The 20,921-nt window shown below is 52.5% G+C and overlaps 1 protein-coding gene across 1 annotated transcript in view; it reads right to left on the reverse strand.

Annotated features, from left to right (window-relative positions):
- The window catches only part of COL27A1 (collagen, type XXVII, alpha 1), a 124,647-nt gene that overhangs the window by 76,326 nt on the left and 27,400 nt on the right, over positions 1 to 20,921 (reverse strand). Inside the window, exons 7-13 of the mRNA XM_012721232.1 lie at positions 16,476 to 16,529; positions 15,016 to 15,069; positions 6,380 to 6,424; positions 5,740 to 5,793; positions 5,269 to 5,313; positions 2,579 to 2,632; positions 1,880 to 1,924 (exon numbers count right to left, since the gene is read on the reverse strand). Coding sequence (XP_012576686.1) covers positions 1,880 to 1,924; positions 2,579 to 2,632; positions 5,269 to 5,313; positions 5,740 to 5,793; positions 6,380 to 6,424; positions 15,016 to 15,069; positions 16,476 to 16,529 — 351 coding nt within the window. The remainder of the gene's footprint in view (positions 1 to 1,879; positions 1,925 to 2,578; positions 2,633 to 5,268; positions 5,314 to 5,739; positions 5,794 to 6,379; positions 6,425 to 15,015; positions 15,070 to 16,475; positions 16,530 to 20,921) is intronic.

A 20,921-nucleotide genomic window follows, 5' to 3' on the forward strand; every position in this document is an offset into this window, starting at 1 on the left:
GCTTGGGCAACAGCTCTCCTGGGTGTGACTGAGGGCTATCAGTTAGTTTGTTACCAGAGCTCCAAGTCAGCGGAGCTGGTAAAATATTCTAGTTAGCTTGTCTCTCTCTCTCTTTCCGTGGGTTGTATCTTCTCCTTTCCCCTTTTATAAATAAACCCATTATTGACCCTTTCATGTGTGCCTGCAGTACAAGTCACACTGGGCCCTGCAGACAAGTGGCCCAGGTCACTCTGGGCTGCCCATTACAGTTTATTATGTAACACCATGTGACTTAGTAGGTGAAAAGCGCTATGACGCTATGAGCTAGCAGCTACTGCCCATTTCAGACATGGAAAACTGAGTCAATAAAGTTCCTGCCCCAGGGCCATTGTACCTGCTGCTCCCACAACAGGAATGCTCTTCCCCAGAGAGCAGAGAGCCACGTGGTGCCCATTTTCACCTCGTTCAGACTTCTCGGGAAATGAGGAGGACTTCCTGGACCAGTGAAACCCCCAAACACTCACTGTTCCTCTAACCTGCTCTATCCTAATGCTTGGCACCACCTGCATTTCAATCATTAACCTTTGTTCTCTCAGGCCTTCATTGTCTGTCTGTCTGTCTGCCCACGAGGACAGGAACTTTGTGCTGATCACTGCTCAGCACAACCACAATGCCTGGTCCAAAGTAGACACTCAATAGCTCTTGACTAAATGAATGAAAAAATATGTGGGGGGGGGGGCGGCATGGAACCCCCGCCCCAGAGACTTGAGGGCCAGATCCAGGTGCTGGTCCTCGGCCAAATCAGGGGGCCAGGTGCTAGACCTCTGGGTACCCAGGAGCTGTGGGGTTACAGATTTAAGTCTGAGGGTGAGAGCCTCCTCTGGCAACTCCTTACAGTCAGGACCTGGATCTTTCTTTGTATGCCCCCTCGGTCCCCCCTTGGTCCCCGATGGACTCACTGCATGTACAGGTGAGGTGCCCTTGAACAGGGCACCCTTGAGTGCTCCTGGGTCCCTCTACGGGTACCTCTCAAGTTCACCTCCCCCAAATCCCTTCTTCATTAACCATAAGCAGAGGGGAGCCCAGATGAGGAGGTAATGACTGTTCTGATCTGGGGGCTCCCTGCAGGGAGGCAGCAGATGCTGGACCCAGGAGAGGTGACTGGCTCACCTGCTCCCTTGTGAAGAAGGAGGTCACACGCAAGCAACTGTCTCCCAGGTTAAGATACTAGAAACCCACTTGCACAACCTGATTAACCACCAGTGAATCTGAGAGGGTCCCCTGAGGAAACATTGAGATCAGAGGTCCTAGAGGTGAACCCAGTTAGAGCTCATACTGTGACACTGGGCAAGTCACCCAACTTTTCTACACCTTGGCTTGTCCTTCCTGCCCTGCACACACCCAGATAAGAGGAATCCAGTTTCCTGCTATGATGGTGTGTCATGGGAAAGCCGGTAGACTGGGCTATTGGAGAGCTGCCTCCTTGGGCCTAACGCCACACCCCACTGCCCTCCAGTCTCATGTCTGCACAAAAGGGGTGACCCTGAAATCATAGAGACTGAGCGTCCTCCGAAAAGGGAGCATGATCCCCCAGGTTGAGCAGACCCGTGGACACTGATAAGCTAGACACCAGGAGCTCCCCACCCCGCCACCCAGATGCAGGGCTGACAACAGAGTGACAACATGGAAATGTCCCAGAGGTGCCCAGGGAAGGCCCCAGCCCCAGCCCAGCAGCAGCCACCCAGCTTCCCGGCCGCAGGACACGAATTCCGACAGCCTGCGTGCCTGCCCCACACTCAAAGCAGAGGGACAGCCAAGCAGAGAAGCAGAAAATGAATCCAGGCTGTGGGAGGTCAAGTTCACCCAAAGACTGTGCGTAATAGACACGGAAAATCTTTACCGGCCTACCCATCTTGCCCCTCTTCCCAGGAACACCAGGCAGACCCTGCAGGGGGAGAGACAAGGAAGAGGTCAGGTCAGGCGTGCCACGTGGATGGCTAACACCGCCAGACCCACCCGAGCCCCCCAGAAGACGTCACAGAGGGTCCAGCGTGCAGGCCTTGTGCAGCAGTGATGGGTGCCCGACAGACGGGCCTTCTATGGGGTTGGGGTCTGCACCCAGCACCCCTGATATTCTGCTGAATAAATGCGCCTCTGCTGTCCTAGATTCTCTACACCCAGCTTGTTGATGCCCCAAATGGGCCAAGGCTGACAGGGGACAGTGAAGACAGTCCAGAGACCCTTGGACGGTCTCTGTCATAATTGCTCAACTCTGTCTTGAGAGCAGAAGCAGCCAGAAACACTGCGGGCTAGAGTTTACAGACACTTGCCCTGAGGCATAAAGGGGGCCCCTTTCTTATTTGCTGCCAGCCCTTCCGAAGCTCCCCATGCACCCTGAGACCGTGACTTGGACCCTGAGAGCTGTGTGAGCTCAGGCGCAGGGTCCCCTCCAGCTGCGGTTCCCCCTGCACCTGCCCCACATGCTGCTCCCAAGTCTTGGCTTGCTCCCTATTCAACTCCTATTCAACTCAGGAGGACTTCCATGACTTCCCCAGGCACAGGGGGTGAGAAGGGAGGCAGAACAGGAAGGCACACTCACTCGTTCTCCGTCGGCCCCTGGCAGCCCGAAGAGCCCTGGGAGGCCAATGTAGCCCTAGGAAAGAGCAGGTGGGGGGTCAGAGGCGCTGCGTGATGGGGTGTGTGGCTGGCCTGACGCATCCCAGGCCTCCTCCACGCCTCCCACACCCGGCTCCTCTTCCTCGCTGGCGCAGCCACGGCTCCGGCAGATCCTCGACGACATAGGCCTTGAGGCAAGTGTATATGCCCATGGACTGCATGGTGCTGGCTTCCACGATGTAGTCCAAAGGCACATACCCTCACACCAGGGAAGGGCGCGGGCACTCGCAGGGGGAGGCCCACCCCGCGCCGGGGCTTCGGGACCTGCGGGAAGGAAGCTCTGCGCTGTGTTAGATGCTAGCGGGGCACGAGGTGCTGCCATCCCCGGGGACGCTGGTGACCCCCACAGGTGTCTAAGGCCATAGGCGCACAGCTCACATCCACTACTGAAGTCCTGCCAAGCACACGAGTCCCTGCATCCCACCCTCCCACAGGCCCTGCGGGCTGGCTGTCACCCCTCGCAGGATGTCACCCCTCGCAGGAAAGCACGGCTCTGGGGATGAGGCCGCACAAGTCAGTGGACCCCTGGGAGTGCACCATCCCAGAAGGCACCTGACTGCCTCCCAGCTTCTAGTCATGCTGTGCCTGCTACCAGGCAGCCCCAGCCCACGCCCGGTCCCCGGAGCAAACCCTTCAAAGCCCAGCTCTACAGTTCTCTCCTCTGGTGAGCACCCTCACACGTCCTCAGGGAGCTGTCTCTTCTGCAACTAAATGCATTCAAGTATTTGCATTGCAGTAATTTCTCCACTGTACCTTTACCAGCTATGTCCATGTTTCTGGTCCTCATTAGCCTGGAAACTTCTCAAGGGCTGGGACCTAGTTCCAGGTTCCTATCACTGTCTGCGCTCTCTGGATGTTTGGGGAATGACTTAATAAGAACTATAATAAAAGCTAATGCGTACTGACCACAGACTGTGGGCCGGATCCCCCACTCAGTGCTTTGCACACACTAAAGCACGTACTGCACTCTTACCACACCCCCAGCAAGCAGGTATTATTGGTCAGCTCCCTACAGAGGGTGCCCAGAGAGGTGGAGTGACTTGCCCAGGGTCACTGCTAGAAACTGCGCCAGGGCCAGGTTCCTAACAGCTCAGCGACACTGCCTCACAGCCATCTCTCCTTTGCACAAAGTCAAGAGGTGGCAAAGCCTCCTTCCCAGCATCCACAGGGATAAATACATTTTCTGACCCTTCCACGTAAGGCATATATTCCAGGTTGAGAGGTGAGAAAATGGACTCAAGACCCCATTGCCAGCTACCAGCGGAGCAGGGCTCAGACCTGCGCTGTCTCCCTCGTTAATAGGAGAGTGTGGCAGGCGGAGGGTGACTCGAGCAGCCCTGCTCAAACAGCGTCCTGTACTCTGAGGCCCCAGGACGGGATGCTGGAGTGGGTCAGCCCTGGCCCACAGAGGGCCTCAAGCTCCCGCCAGCGTGGTCCAGCAGCAAGTCATTAGCAAGTGCCCCTCTTCCCTGCCTCGCTTCCTGGCCAGTCAGGACCCAGCGGCTGAACTGGGGAGACTTTCTTCCTGCGCTCAGCAGGCTTCTCTGGGGCCACAGTCGGATCAAGGAAGGGGAGCCCCCGGGCCCTGCATACCACCACCATCATCGTCACGTCCTCGGGAATGGCCCACCAGCCCCTTGCCACCACCCAGACGCGCTCTTCACAGCCGCCTGCCAGTTCCGGGGGTTGGGGCCGAGACGGCAGCCATAAATAGCTTTGGCTCGGGAGCAGAGGACACGTCACACTAGACGGAGCCTGACTGAGCACTGTGACCCACTTGCTGAGCACTCCTGGAGAGGACGCGCCCAGCCCTCAGGACACCTGGGTCTTTATCCCAGGGTCACATCGGGTGTGCAGTGTGAACTGGACATCTGGTCCCCACCAGGAACCATTTCCTTATAGGCAGAAGAGAAGATCATCGCTTAGTCTTTTAAGAGACACTTACTCCCATTCGATTGGTCCAGAACCTTCTAATCTCCCCACAGCCCACCTGGGGGGCCCCACCTGGCAGCCTCTCCGCAGCGGTGCTGCTTCTAAATTCCTGGCATTCTCCTAACCATTGCTAGAGGTAGGGATGGACACGAGCCACTGTGAAGAGGGGCAAACCGAGCCTGCTGGCTGCTCCAGGTTTGGCCAGGGGCCTTGAAGCAGGGGGAGAGCAGATGGCCCGTCAGCCTCCAGACTGGGGCAACATTCAGCCCTCAGGCACCATAATCCCCCTAAAAGGTGGTATCCCCAACCCCCACCTCCCAGCCCCCAATCAATCGGGAGCAGGCGAGGCCTCAGGAGTCCACTAAGAGACAAAGTGTCCCTGGCATTGGCTCCCTAGTGCTGGAGATGTGCTAGGGACACAGCCAGCCAGCGCCTGATGACAGCAGCTGGGTCACAGCCACACCCGAGGGGAGCATGTGCTGCGTAGACGCGGGCCATGGCACGTAGGCTTTGGGGCCCCCCATCACCTGTCCCTCCTGCTGTTCCCCTGCTCTCCAGGAGGGGGGGCCTCGGCCCTGCTTCTCTGACACACTGGGTGGGTGCCTTTCAGCCCCCATCAGGCATCGGGTCCCCTGGGGGACAGTTCGTACCTACCCAGAGCCCCTCCTGTGTGCCACTTACCCGACTGCCTTTGGGGCCAGGTTCTCCTACTGGTCCCGGTAACCCCTGGAATATAAAAGGCAGTGGGCAAGGACATATGGAGGTGTTCTCCCTGCTGCCAACAACCCAGAGCCAGTCCTGCCCCCTCTGGGCTTCAGCTGCCCCCTCTGTTGAACAGGAGTGAGGCTACACTTGGGGTCTTCATACCGAGCCTGCCTTGTGTCAGGTGGGGAGGTCCCTGGGGAAGCCTCAGGCACCCCACCCGCACAGCGCCAGAACTCCCGTCTTCCGTTCTCTGGCTGAGCACCCCTGCCCGGCTGCCTGCACAGCAAGGCTCCCTTGGTCCAGCCTCCTGAAGTTCCCTTTTAGGGGACCCAGCCAGTGGGCAACAGCTCTTTGGCGCCCAGCCTGCCACCTCCCTCTGTCTTGGGGCACCCATGGCCATCTCCACACCACCATGGCCACAGAGCTTCCAGAAGCCATATACTGCACCTGCCTGCCAGGGTAACCTTTGGCCCCTGGGCTGCCCTCAGGTCCTGGCTGCCCCTGCAAAGGAAGAGAGAGTCGTAAGGGAGGAGAGACCTTGGTTTGGCTGTGCTGGTCTGGAGGCAGTGAGGGCTGGGCCTCACAATGGACAAAGAAGGGCAGGAATGTGAGATGAATCCAGAAGGGAGGAAGGGGTCCCCAAGCCCACCTTCTGCAGAACCGGTCAGACCAGACTGAAGGGACAAAACCCCTCTGCTCTCAGCCCAGGAATAAGAAAGCACTGAAGAGGCCTGCCTGGCTGGCTCTCCATGCTGGCAGGGGATGCTGTTTGACTTGGGCCAGGGCAGCCAAAATTCCTGCAAACCCCACGGCGGCGTGTATAATATCCCCTAACATCGCCTGGAACAGGCCAGCTATTCATGGCTCTAACCAGAGTTGAACATCTCATGCCAACTTGGGGCCGGCATGGACTCCAGTTCTTTTAGGCAGATGTGGCAGGAGGGGAGGTGGGCGGGAGCCCCAGCAGGATGGGAGGCGGAGATTCCTGGCCCCAGGGCTCCCTGGGGGAAAAGCATGGTGCTGGGAGGAGACTGGGAAGGCTGGGGCCAGGAGACCAGGCAGGACAGGGCTGAGGGCGGGCCCTCACCTGTTCTCCGGGGTGCCCCGCAGGTCCAGGATAACCCTTGTGTCCCTGCAGGAAGAAGAAAAGGCATCAGGCCCAGAAGGCAAGTCAGGGTGTACCACAGAGGCCCCGCCAGCCCCACTTTTCAGCAGGAGGTGGGACCTGCTGGCACAACCTTGCAGAGGCTGTCTTTGGAAGTTTCCTGCTCTTTCCTCTTGCCGGAGGGATTCTTATACCAAGAGAGGTCGGGGGTGGCTCCCTGCTTCAGCAGAACTAGTGAGCTAAGCTGGGAAACACTATGACGGAATGATGCTGCACCCCAAATCCAAACATTCTTTCCTAATCCAGAGACAGGCTGGAGGGATTTCTAAAAGGATGGCTGGGTCACTTAGAATCTTAAGGTCTCAGATTTGCTCAGGCACCAAGGGACGCTGGAGCCTTTCATCAGGACCTGCCCCTTCTCATGAAGGCCCTCTTAGACAAATATAACAAATTTCACAAATGATCAAATATAGGGACCAAATAGCTGCCTCTCTTCCTCCCACCGTCCCCGCATCTGATTCCACATGCCCAGTGAAGGACTCTAGCCACATGGCCACCAGCCCCCTCCATGCCCACCACCCGAGGCCTCTAGAACAAGGGAACAGAAACAAGCTTGCACGTCAGGGGGTTGCTGGGGACGCCACATACTAGTTCATAAGCCGGGGTTCTCTAAAGCACTTCAAGCTTCTATCAGCGTAGGGGCTGTGTTGAAATACGACCAGGCAGGGGGCTTGTTTCAGGTGGGGCAACCAAGCCGATCTGTCAGACTCCATCACTCAGGAGTCCCAGGCTGGGTTCAGACACTCCCTGACTTACTGTGTGACGCTGGGAAAATTACTGCCCTCTCTGGTTTTGGAGTGAGGGACTTGGAACTCTGAGTCTCTTCATCATAGAGTACACACCACACACACACACACACACACACGATGCTGGAGACCCCCTCTAAGCGCTGCTGTTCACCCAGGGTTATGCCTCCATGGTCTCCTCCAGCCCTTACTAGCCTGATGAAGTGGAGGCGGGTGGAAGAGAGTCTCGCCTCCACTTTACAGAGAGGAAAACTGAGTCTCTTTGGAGAACTGAGCCTCTTGCCCAAGTTCCCTGCCGAGGAGCATCAGGGTTACTCACCGGCAGCTCCCCCCGACGCCAGAGGCCTCTGAGAGCCTTGCAGACATCCCAGACACACAGACCATGCACATCCACAAACACACGCAGGCACACACATTCGACACCCCCACAAACCTCCAGGAAGCGGGCCTCTTAACTGTAAACAACAGAGCCGGTTTGATCCAAGAGGCTTGGGAGTTTACAAGCATTCCTTCTGCACCTACTCACCCCTCAAGACTGCTCAGTGATGTGACCGTGTCTCAACTCCAAGCCCATGGAGACTGATATGACGTGGCCAGGTAGGCTGAGGAGGACACGTACTCTCCCCACAGCGGCTCACGCCACAGCTAGTAGCTAGCAGACCATGGGCCGAGCGGAGAGAGGGTGGCGGGGCTTAGAGATCTGGTGTCACATTGATCTGAATTCCTGTCCTGCTTCATCACTGGCTGGCTGTGTATGACCTGAAGCCACTGATGTCACCTCGCTGAGCCTCAGATTCCTCTTCTGTGAAACAGAGATCTAGGAGCATTGGGTCACGTACTTAGCACAGTATCTGGTGCTGAATTCCAGGGCCCCGTGAAGCCCAGCTGCTGTTATCTGCACGATCTTCCTATTTCATAAATTCACTCAACAGTCACTGAACTTTAATACACCCTTACCTTCTAGGCATGGGGTGAGTGAGAAGACAACACCCTTTGCCTTACTACAGTTTACAGTTTAATTAAGGAGACATCAAAACAAATAGATATAAAAGCTAACGTCTGGGGGACTGGGAGCCAGGGGGTTGTCTGTGAGTAGAGAGTTTTAGTTTTGCAAGATGAAAAAGTTCTGGAGATTCATTGCACAACAACATGGCACTACCAAATAGCACACTGAACATGGACAACATCGTTATGTTTAGGTTATGTGCCTTTGGCCATAATTAAAAATAAAATTCAAAAGAGACATCATGTGTGGTGGTGACCAGTGCTATAAAAAAAAGCGAGCAGTTGGAACATAGAGAATGGTGATGTCAGGCTGGGGCTTGTGACAGCAGGCAGGCAGTCAGGGCAGGCTGCCTGGAGGAGGTGACTGGGGGGGTTGCTCAGGGGACTGTCTCTTTAGGGGGAAAGTATTCCAGGCAGAGGAAGCAGCAAGCAGGTGCAAAGCCCTGAAGCAGGGATGCTCTCAGTTGGGCTTGAAGGAACGAGGCTTATTGACTGGAACAGAATGAGTGACAGGGAAGGGTGGGGTTAGGCATTGGAGGAAGCCACAGCACAGCAAGGCCATGTCATGATCTGACATGTCTATCAGCCATGTCTATCATTTCTGCACATAGAACTAGCAGACGAGAAAGAAGAGGCCAAGCATTTTTCCATGAAGCACTAAATCGGGGCTAGAGCTGTAGGCTGTGTGACTCCATATAGGATATTCCCTCTCTGAGTAACAGAGTCTGGAATCATGGGAGAGATCTCAGGAAGGGGGGCTGGGGTGCCTCTGAGCAGCACACACTCCTTTGGCTTCCTCGACAGCCACAAAGAAACCTGCTGGAAACCAACGCTTTAGCAGAGAAGCGTTGCCAGTGAAATCCTAGGAGGTGATTTCAAGTAAACACTTGATTCAGGATGCAGATAAAATGAAAAGAATGCCTGAAACCTGGCCCAGTTCTAAAGCCTTAGCTATGTCAGCTCACCACCTCCTTGGAATCACCCTACGAGGTGAGCGTTACCATGCACATCATTTGCCAGATGAGAAAACAGGCTGAGAGAGGTAAAGGGACTTCCCTGAGGTCACACAGATTCCCAGGCACAGAGCAGGCTGGGACTCCCATCTACATCTTCGTAACCAAACCCTGAGATGAGACACATCACGAAGGCCTGAGATCAACCTACGGCCACAGGGCCACCCGGCGCCAAGGTCCCCTTCCAGAAGATCCACCTTCCTGGGATGCTACATTACTGGGACATTATTGAGACATTATTGGGATGGTCACAGAATCCTGGAGTGTTCACACTGACAGGAACTCGGCCATTAATTTAGTAGCCTCCTTTCTCAAAGGACAGACTGAGACACTGAGTCTCAGGGGGTGAAGGAACTTACAGAGTTACTTAGCAAGTATGACCCAGCCCAAATATTCCACAAGGTTCTGGATTTGCTGGGCTGTGCTTTGTCCAGGAGACTGCAAAGCCTAGCTCACTATTATGCAAGGACCCAAAGGACCTTGAACGTGGCCATGAATGCCCATGTCTTTCAGCTGGCCTGGAGGAGCAGAGACTGAGCACAGACAAGGTATGGCGTGAGGGCAGTGGGAGATTTGTATGTTCCCTGGAAGCACCACAGCAGTGTTTATCAAGCTAAGGCGAGCCAAACAGCTTCAAATGATAGGGCTCCGGGGCCTGCAAGAATCTAAACCATTATCTTCTCCAAAGCCCCAGCAATTACCAGGCGGGCGCTGACCACAAGGTGGGCCCACGGCAGTCATTGCCACATATGATTGATGCCTGACTGTGCTGGGGGAGCAGAAGCTGCAGGGGACCTCCAGGGGCCACAGAGTCTGCAAGGGGCTTCTGGCCGCCCAGCAGGCGGGTCTCCACAGGACCCATGTTTATAATAGAACTTGGTCTATATTTTGGTTTGGGAGCCAGATTAATCATTGCTTACAATGCACAAAGAAAAACCAGACATCACCTCACTGTTGCTGCAGACAGTCTCCCTGCTGGCTGGGGTGCTATTTGGGCTTTGGGAAGGGAGGGGGTTCTGTCCTTGCCTGGGGTCCTGGGGACCAACATATGCCCAGACTGCAACTGTTCCCCCAGACCCCACCTCAGCCTGTGTGTGGCCGCCCCAGCCTGTTTTGTAGGAAAATGGAATTCACCATTCTTGCAAAGCACTCTTCCCACTGGACTTCCCTACCACCTCCGCAGCCCACAAGCCACCTGAGGCAGCCAGCAAAAGAGAACCTGCTCGCATAATCGAAAGAATCGGGAATAAAAAAACTGGGCAGGAAACAGAGTGACTGATTCCACAATTCTGGCCAAGTTTCTCCTTCTCTTGGGAGCTCAATTTCCCCAGCTTTGGCTCAGAAATGATAGGATCCTCAAATGTGCAGCTTGTCCAAAAGTATGTCCATCACAGCAAGCCAGACACAAACTGCACAGCGAATACGCGCCACAGGGCAGCACAGGAGGTAGTTACTGCATGGCTTGTCCATCTGTTCATCCATCCATTCACCCGTCCATCCATCCGTCCATCCGTCCATCCCTCCTCTGTCCGTCCATCTACCCATCCATCCATCCATCCATCCATCCATCCACCCACCCACCTACCCACCATTCATTCATCTATCCATCCATCAATCAACCCGTCCATCCAACAATCCACCCATCCACCCACCCACCATCTATCCATCCACCGCTTCATCCTTCCATCCACCCACCATTCATCCATCTATCCATCCATTGTCCAAATGGGTGAGTCCCAACAATGAGTCAGACCCTGTGTGGGGCATGAAAAGTACTTTGCGGGGGAAAAAAAAAACAAGCCTACACCCACCTACCAGTGGGATGAAGAAGCACAGAGAGCCAGGAAGGACAGCCTACCAGAGTAAACAGGCTTGAAGGCGCCGGCACTGAAGCACAAGGCGTGAGTAGCGCTTGCAGATGGCAGTGGGGGGCTCAGGCAGAACCCCAAAGCAGCTCAGCAACAGGGAGTTAGGAGGAGTTCTCAGTAGGAGCTCTGCATGGAACTGAGGTTGCCACGTCCAGGGAGAACTAAGTGACAGTCTGCAGTTGGACTCAGAAACATTCCCAGATGACCCCTCTGCCCTGCCCATTGTCAGTGGCCAACTCAGGGGCATAGGGAGGACTTGTGGCAGACCGAGGGCTGCAGGGGGACGAGAAAGAAGCTTCAACTTGAAATCCAATTGCACACACCTGGGGCAGCATGTAAGCAAGATTCCAAGGATGTATCAGGCCTTGGCAGGAAAGATCAGTGAGTGATGTCTGGAGTGCAAGGGAGGGAAGGAGGTACTCGACGGAACATCCCACACGGGGTTACGTTCCTGTGAAGAAACAAAATGAGCAGGCCCCACACACCTGCCCCGGCCCGAGGGGAGCCGGCAGCCCCAGGGGGTGGCCCAGAACGTGCAGCACCCCAGGGAGACAGAGCCTGGGCTGGGGAGAGAATGGAGAGCTTTCACGCCGGAGGTGCGGGGAGGTGATCTTGAGGAAGAAGGCAAAGAAAAAGAAGCACAGGACAGATGCAGGAAGCCAGTGTGGAGGACAGTGCATCCATCCGGGGCCGGGAGGCAGCGGCCCAGGGCACGTAGGTGGATGATGTGATGTGATGTGATGTGATGTGATGTGATGTGATGTGATGTGATGTGATGTGATGTGATGTGATGTGATGTGATGTGATGTGATGTGATGTGGTGTGGTGTGGTGTGGTGTGGTGTGGTGTGGTGTGGTGTGGTGTGGTGTGGTGTGGTGTGGTGTGGTGTGGTGTGATGTGATGTGATGTGATGTGATGTGATGTGATGTGATATGATGTGATGATGCGATGCACCGGCTTCTACGGGCAGTCTCAGCCTCAGCACCGCTGGCCCAGACCAGCCTGTGGTAGAGACGCTCCGCTCTCCTGTGCATTGTGGGATACTTAGCATCTTTGATTTCCATGTGAAGCTGCTAGCGCCCAGGCCCAACTGTGGTGCTGAAACTTGACACCAGCATTGCTAATTGTTCTCTGAGCTGTAAAATCACCCCAGTTGAGAAACTTTATAGGGGAGGACCCAAGAGGGTGAGGCTTGTGTTACAAAGGACTCCCAGCGCAAAGTGGAGGGCAGTTAACTGGTCACGAAGTGAGACCCATTGGTGGGCTTAGGCGGGTAAGACCAGTGCTTCTCCTTCACGAGCACTGTGATCACTCATTCATTCAACAAAATGTAGGAAGGGCTCAGCCCTGCCACCCCCTCACTACTGCTGCAGACGCAACAGCACCTTAACCTTCCACCACGCCAGGCGGCCACAGAGGTTCCATGTGGCCAACTGCCCAGCAGGAGAGAGGCCAAGCTGGGTTCCATTGGGCTCGGATGACCTGCTCCGTGTGCCTGTCCAGCCCAGCGACTGGGCTCAGCCAAGGGCCTCAGTCAGCGAGCACTGCAGGTGGGAAGCTGTCTGACACTTGCTGCCCTTGCTCTTATCAGAGAAGCTGCTGCAATCGCTTGCAGAGCGGGAAAGGGCCTGAGGACAGAAGACCTGGGTTCACATCCCAGCTCTGGCACTGAGAGAGCCCGGAAGAGATCTCCAGCAAAGCAGCACCTGTGGGCTTTGGCTGCACGTGAGGATGAGTCCGAGTCCCGCTCTCAATGAACCAGAACCCATTGAGAGGCCCAGGGCCCCATGAGGCTGAGAAGCACCACGGGATCCTCTAAGATCTCCTGGCCCCGGACACCAGGCCGGCACAGGGAACACAGCCACGTAATGTGCGGTGGACTGGATAAAGGAGACCTACTGGGGTCTCGGTTTTGCCAGCTGTGAAAACAGCCTGACTCGGAGGTGCCATGAGAAAAACAGCTGACAGGGGACAGAAACTCCTGCCAGAGGGAACCCTCCCAGCCCAAATGCCTTTCCTGCCTCCCTCTCCATTGCCCTGTTCAACTTCTAGCATACCTGATGTTTTTATTGTTTTCCTTTTCATTGTCTGTCATTTTCCCCCAACCCAAACACAAGAATACAAGCTCCTGAGAGGGTGGCAAGGCAGGGAATTTGGTTCAATACCTCACCCAGGGCCTGGCACAGGGCAGACATTTGATCAATTCTGTGGAGTTAATGAATAGGATATTGGGGTCACTCTGACAGCAAAATCCAACGTGCTGGTGAGCCAAGCTTCTCTCTGAGGCTCCCCACATGAGATGATGCCAAAAGCCACACAAGAAGGTTGGGGGCTGACTTGCAGCCAGAGCTTCCAGGCTCCACCCGCCTTCTCCTGAGCTCGTGGTGCAGGCCCAGCCAGGGCCAGAGGGACACAGTATAAGTAGTTCTGCCCAATAGCTTAGTAACCGCATGAGGCCTCTCCCTGCTCAGGTGAACTGGCTCCTCTTGGGTGGGAGCTCTTGGCCGCCCGAGCCATTTTCTGGAAGCAAGGGGGTCCTGAACTCCAGACAGGAGCCGTTCAGCCAGCTTCTCCCATCTCCTGCCACCTCCCACCCCCAGGCGGCCTGAGACCACCACTGGCTGCTTTATGAGCTGGGACTGGAAGGAGACTTTTCCACTCACACCTCATCCATCAGAAAGTGCTGGAACCCAGAGGGGAAGTGAGTGGGGAGAGGGAGTTCTTTTGTGTTCTATGAGCCAGAAAATACCACATTTTCCCAGCTCAGACAGTCATGAGCTCCTGTCTGGGTTTGGTCATTTCAGATTTGAGGTATGGCCTGCTCCAGTCTTGGAGAGTGGAGAGGAAGATGGAGGGATGTGATACCCTGTTTCATGGGGGCTCTCAGGGCTAGGACAGGACAGAGCCAGAGACACCACAGATGTCCAGAGGAGAACCAGATGGCTCTGTGATAGGGCAGCTGTGGCCATAGCTAGACGCCAAGAGAGGAAGCCTAAGACAAGGCCCTAGACTAGTGTGTCTACTGGAAAACCATCAGCCATGGGGAATTTTCCAGCACAAAGTTGTTGACCCTCATTTCCTCTTTTTCCTGAGTACCTACTATACCCAGGCCCTATGCTAGCCTCTGAAAGGAGAGCAACACATCAGATTTGCATGTTCTGAGTTGGTGAAGCTAGACTCAGGGCTAAAAATGATGAAGCTAAGGGTCCTTGAGCAGAGTGCAGTCTCCAGGAGGGCTTCCTGGAGCAGGCACTAGAGTTGAGACTGAAAAGTGGGAGATTCTGAGAGAAGATGGAATGGAGTCCAGAGGTGATAGAAGCCAGAGACCCAGCATCTAGGAAAATTCTAGAGGTAATTCCCCAGCATGACTAAAGCAGGGGTGGGGTGGGCATGTCAACAGTTCAGAATATACAGGGAATGCTTTGTTTTGGATTATTTTCGACAGCCAATCAGGGAGAGGTGAATAGTAGATTCAGAGAGGTTATTCACTTGCCCATGATCACACAGCCAGCAAATGGTGGCACCTGAGTAGAACAGGTCCCACAGACCCAGGCAATGTAGGGGCCAAGGAGGCTGTTACTGTCTCCATCCCAGGTAGTAGGTGGTTGACTGAGGCCCAAGATGGCTCAGCCAGTGGGTGGTGGAACCTCTGATGGCTTCCCTGGGCCCCAGGGGAGGGGTGACTAACCAGGGCCACTTCTGGTCACACTTCATTAACCAAGGTGGGGAGGAGGGTCCTACTCTAAGCTCCCAGGCTAGCACAGACCCTCAGAAACTCCTCACACATCCCAGCAATGTCCCTGGTGCCGAGGGCAACTGGGCTGGAGGAGAGGAGAGGAGGGAAGGTGGATGTCCACTCTCCTGTCTGAAGACCGCCTGGCTAGGAAGCCCGCTGGGCAAGATGAAGCATGGAAACCAAGATGTACCTTTCGTCCAAGAGGTCCTGGATTCCCAACGAGCCCGGGCAAGCCCACATCACCCTGCAAACACAAGACAAGGTGTTTAGACAGAAGGAGAGGAGCAGAGCCCATCATTACGATAAACAGGATTCATAGAGATCTAGGGGTCTCCCCGGTGGGCCTTGGACAGCCAAGTGCGCAAAGTACCAGCCCCTTCTCACTCAACTCAGCTGCTCCCCTCAGCCAGCTTTATAGGTGGGTCATCTGCAGAGGACGCCATCTGCGGAGTAGGTTCCACTGCTAAAGCCATGCTTGAAGGCCACTTGTCTCGGAAGATTGCGACTCAGCTGTCCCATTCCAACTAGCTCTTTCCTCTTATTCCCGGGACACTATCCGCCTATTCCTCAGCCTGGCAGGGCCATGGTGGTCACTAAATAGGGGACATTCTGCCACCACCATGAGACCTGAGCGCAGACAACACAGGAGCAGGAGGGAAGAGGACCATGGACTTGCTGCTGGCCAGCTGCATGGCCTTCTGCCACCCACCACAGGGCCTGTTTCCTCACTTGCACCCGGGCCATCAGCCCTGGCTTCTGAGGTTTGGATGTGGGTCAAATGGAGTGCATGCATGTGGACCTCACACCCAGTAAAAGTCCACTGAATAAAAAATCTTATCAATGACGCTATGAAGGAATGAGCCCTGAGACCCTGTGTCTCAGGAACATCAAAGGGAGCAGTCACTTCTGTGGGCCCACACACTGGACACTGGGGCAAGAAGCAGTGTTCTGGGGGGAGGGGTCCCCAGCTGTCTGGAAGGAGCCCACAGACTTAGTGTCCCTTGCACAATATGGGAAGCTGGATGCTGCATGCAGGATCTTACTCCAAGTCCTGGGCCCCCTGTTCTAGCCTGCCCCGCACCCTTTCTGGGCCCCCTGCTTGGCTCACGGGGTGGAGGCTTTGGGGATGGATAACAGCCTTTGACCTAAGTCTCTCTTCCAAGGGAAAATACCCCAGCCCCACAGATATTCAGAGTCAGGGAACTCTCAGTCTCCAGCTGGTTCCCTTCCTACTTCCTGGAAACCCACAGACCTCTTGCTCAAATGAACACCCCTGGGGTGGACTCTGAGTATCTGTTGGAAGCTTCCTGGGCAGGTGCCACCAAGAAGCTTCTGGATGCCGCGTCACCTAGAGGGTCTTGCAGAAAACCACACAGGGCCTTAGGCAAAGGAGATTCATTAAGCATCGCACACAGGCAGGATCTTCTAGCACTCTAGTGGCTGCACCCCAGAAGAGGCAATAAGGAATGGCTTTGGGTTTGGTGTGAGAAACGATCAAGGGATTTGAAGGAGAAAACCAGTCCACACCCCACCTGACCTTTCAACTTTCCCACGTCCCTGACCTTGCCACACAGTGGGCTCTGTAAGCAGGACTTATGCCTATTGTCCACTCCCCGTCTTCCTTGAGTGTCGGGGTTCCTGGAAACCTACCTTTGCCCCATCGTGGGCTTTTCCTGGTGAGAGCCCCGGGTCCCCCTTCTGTCCCTGAAACAAAAACAATTCTGCTTTGGCCACCAAGCCATCTAGAGAGCCAATGTTCCCCAAAGCTCTAGTCAAAGCCCCTGCTGAAATGCCCTTCCATCAACCCCGCACTCAGACTACTCCAATCCCGTCACTCCCCTGCTCTAGCACCTTCCATAGCTCCCCGCTGGCTGCATGATGCCAAATCCAAACTCTTCCTTTGGGGTCCCAGTTCTTCCAGCCAGATTTTATTCTCCTTCCACCAACCAAACCCACAAGTGGGGTTCCTCTGTCCATCACCAGCCGCCAGGCCCTGCTTCTCAGCTACCTTGCCCTTGCTCAGACAATCCCCACCCCCCAGAAAAACACTCCCCCAACCACCAAGAGCTGACCATAAACAGTCTAGATACAGCTTCAACGAGCCCTCTCCATATACAAGGGTACACACATGCACACTCACACACACACTCATGCACATTGCTGTGTGCATACACAGATATTTCTGCACACAGGTGTGTGCACACCCGGGCACACGTACATGCTCACTGGTAAATGCACGCATACATGCACACTGGTAAATGCACACATACATGCACATGGTAAATGCACATGTACATGCACACTGGTAAATGCACACATACATGCACATGGTAAATGCACATGTACATGCACACTGGTAAATGCACGCGTGCTCAGCCATCTGCACGTGTGAGCACACACTGGCACATGCACATAATCACACAGGTGCACGCTTACACAGCCACTGGCTTCTGACATTTCTTGGCAAGGAGATGTGGAGATAATGGATGTGACACATGGGAGGGGTAGTTTGGTCAACTTTACTTAGTTCCCAGTTGGTTCATTTCTTAGCCAGAACTCAGACCTTCCAAATCCTGACTCAGTCACTCTTACAGGAAATTTTTGCATTCCAAACTGGACAGGCTTGAGAGCGAAGGAAAAGGCCTTTTGCTGCCCATCTACCCCACACCCCATACTGTGCTGGGCCGGCTCAATGCAGCAATTCTGTTAGTCCTCTGTTAGCCCTGGGTGCACTCGGGACCGAGACAGGGGGTCACAGAGACCGGGTGACATACAGGTCACAGGCAAAGTCTTCATTAAGTGTGACTAGGTCCCTAGTTTGACTTCAAAGCCCTCATTTATAAATGGGAATTCTAGATGTTTCACCCCCACTCCCTCCATGGCTAAAGGCCACTAGGACTCCAGCTCTCTATCTACCTGAGTTCCTCCAGATCACTTCTTCAGAGTCCCCATACACCCCCCGCGGGACCCACACCCTCACACAGAGGCTGCCCCTCACACACACTTCCACCCTCAGCTGAGCATAAACCAGCTGCAACGCCTTTTATGTCCACGGACAAGGCCAGGCTCAGGACTATCAAGGATTCCATGTCCAAAAAAGGCCAGCAGCTTCTGCCCACTGCACCCTCGCCCACCTCGGTCTGCAGATGGCAGAGGAGTTGGACCTAGAAAGCTTTCAGGAGTTGGCCTTTGTGCATCTAATTCTGTTATTTTACAAAAGGTAAAACTGAGACCCAAGGAGAGGATGGACTTCACTCCCTTGCTCAAGGTCCTTACTGGGGCCTTTCAGATATTTATGGATTTCCTCTGCATTCTCAGCAACCAGCACAAAACTTGGGATGGAACCACTGCCCAAGTACAAATTCAAGTGCAGATACTTAGTGAACATCTACTATTAATCAAGTCTTGGAATGAATACAGGGAATGCCACGGTGAAGAAACAAGATACAACTCATGTCAGTGGGAAATTCTCGAGGGAGAAACCAGAGGAAAAGTATAATGATTATAAACATTCACTTTTACTGCATGTTCTTCTAAACTCCCAGAACATAAATTCATCAGGTACCAACTATCATCATCTCCATCTCACAGATGAGGAAACTCCTCACAGATAAGGCATAGATATTAAAAGTAACATGTCCAAGGTTATACAAATAGAAATTAGGATTTATATTCAGGTCCAGAGCCCAAGCTCTTTACATTTCAATATGCTGCAGATGAAAAAGTATAATGCAATAATAAATGAAGAGAGGAAGAAGTCAGAGAGGACTTGACCCAGATGCTGGTTAAACTCCTAGAGGCAGTTGCAACTCAACTGAGGTTAGAGAAAGGCAAGGAGGGAACCAATGAGGTTCAATTGGTTCAATTTCAATGCTTGAAACACACCTGATCAGATGACTTTTGGGGTGCAGACCACTACATGACTACTTAGCCAGACTCCTGCAATTTCCCCAGAGAGAGAAATAAGAACATAGATCTAGTTAATTGTTTACACCTTGCTGAGAATGAGAACCTGGTCAACAGCATTCTGTGCCCCAGCCAATGAGTCCACACCCCTGGGGCAAGCTCCTTCCCTACCCTGGGTGAGGAACAATAGACTCTGGCAGGAGCAATTAACAGAGCTTGTGTTACAAAAGATGGATGGAGTGATATATTCTAAATTGCAAATACTACAATATAGGGGATGGGAACTATCCTGAAGTCCTAGTGGATAGGACTTGGAGATAGAAAGAGTAGAGGAGTCTGGGATATGATACAGAGAGAACAAAAGAGCTACAAAACAGTAAGGAATGGGAACTTCTGGGCTAGAAATTCCCTGGTCAGTCATCTCTGATCCCAGGTATCCAGCACAGTGCTTAGCCTATAGAAGCATCATAAAATATTTCACAAAACCAGCAAAGGAATGAATTGAATCTCAAGAGATAGCTCTTGAAACCACCTGTGAAGATTCCCTGGGCCTTTCCATATCACCACTACTGTTTCATGTGTTCAAAATTTTGGCCAAAGCAATAAGGCAAGAAAAACAATTAAGAACAAACTTGGATGGAAATGAAACAAAGTGTATCTTTCTTAGTAAATAGTAAGTGCCTATATAAAATCCATAAGAACTAACTGAACTTATTAGAATAAAGAAGATAATTCAGAAAAGGGGATGGTTATGAAACAACATAAAAAGTACAAAAATGCAAAAGTCAGCTTTTCAATAGCTGAGAACCAGCTAGAAAATATAATGGACAAAATCTCCATTCAAAACAGCAAAAAAAAACATAAAATTTCTTCATACAAACTTAAAAGGTATTGTGCAGGGTTTTTGCAATAAAAAGAAAAAATATTTGCTAACAGATGTTTATAAAGTTCAACCAAATGGGAAGACATGCCAAGGTTTTAATAGAAAGGAAAACTTAATGTTATAAAGATGTTAATTCTTCATAAATTAATATACACATTTAATATAATTCCAATAAAAATTCCAAGAGCAGGCCCTCCCTGGTGGTACAGAGGGTTAAAGCACAGCACTAAGAAACTAAAGCCACTTCCGCATGAGTTGGATCCCTGTCTGCCCCGGAGGAGATCCACAAGGTGCGGCAGACCTCTCCTGACCCGCCCGCTGCTCCACTCAGCAGTATACTTTGTCGATCTGCCTGTTCTGCTCCCCACTGTCTCTGGTGAATCTTCTCATTGCCCCTGTGCCTCTGGCCTGTACCCCAGTTCTGTATGCATAAATAAATATTAAAAAAAAATTCCAAGAGTGTTTTTAAAGGAAATTATTAAGAAGGGAATAAAGTCTTTCTGACAGAATAGTTAAGTATTTTAGAAGTGGGGAGTAGAAGAAGATGGTATAAAGGTAGTAAATGTCAGATAATAGTATTTTACCGGCTTACAGATATACAAACAGAGCAATGAAAGATATTTGAATGGGCTGAAATAAACCCTGACATATCTTATACTAGAGGACAAAACTTTATTTAATAAATGGTTAAATGTGAGAAAAATAAAGTTTGAGCTCTGCCTCATACCCTCTCCCCATGAAGATTAGTTCCAGACAGTTTAGATTGTGAAGAGTATAAATGATAATATGAACAACTACCTGATCTTAAAATGGGAAAGAAATGTCTAAGTAAAAGCAAAGTAAAAAACTATGCACTTTACATGGAGGTAGAACCTCTCAAAACTATCAAATCTATTTCCTGACAAGGCTTAGCTATAACTGTTAGTTTAAATGAAAGAGAACACTTTCCTTTGTGTTATCTTCATGATCAAAATAAAAAACATCATGAATACTCTTAAGAGACAGCAAACTGAAAACTTTGGTAAGATAAATTAATAACCTGAAACTGTAGGTATAAATAATTTTTAACAACCCATAATGAAAGACAACATCACAACCCCCAAAATAAATGAATTCATAAGTGGTGAAATATAAATGAAAGACAGACAGAAGAAAAACACTCTCCTCATAGGTGACTGATCAAGTTATTTGATGTGAAAACAGTAATGGATTTTCTTTTTAAAATCTTCTCCTCTAATGCTAACAGAAGCATGAATAGTTTCCTTCTTTCTGGAAGGCAAGTGTTAACAAAAAGGGTCAATCATGGG

Source organism: Condylura cristata, unplaced genomic scaffold (genome assembly GCF_000260355.1).
Source record: "Condylura cristata isolate star-nosed mole 26May11 unplaced genomic scaffold, ConCri1.0 scaffold00006, whole genome shotgun sequence".
Taxonomy (NCBI): Eukaryota; Metazoa; Chordata; class Mammalia; order Eulipotyphla; family Talpidae; genus Condylura; species Condylura cristata.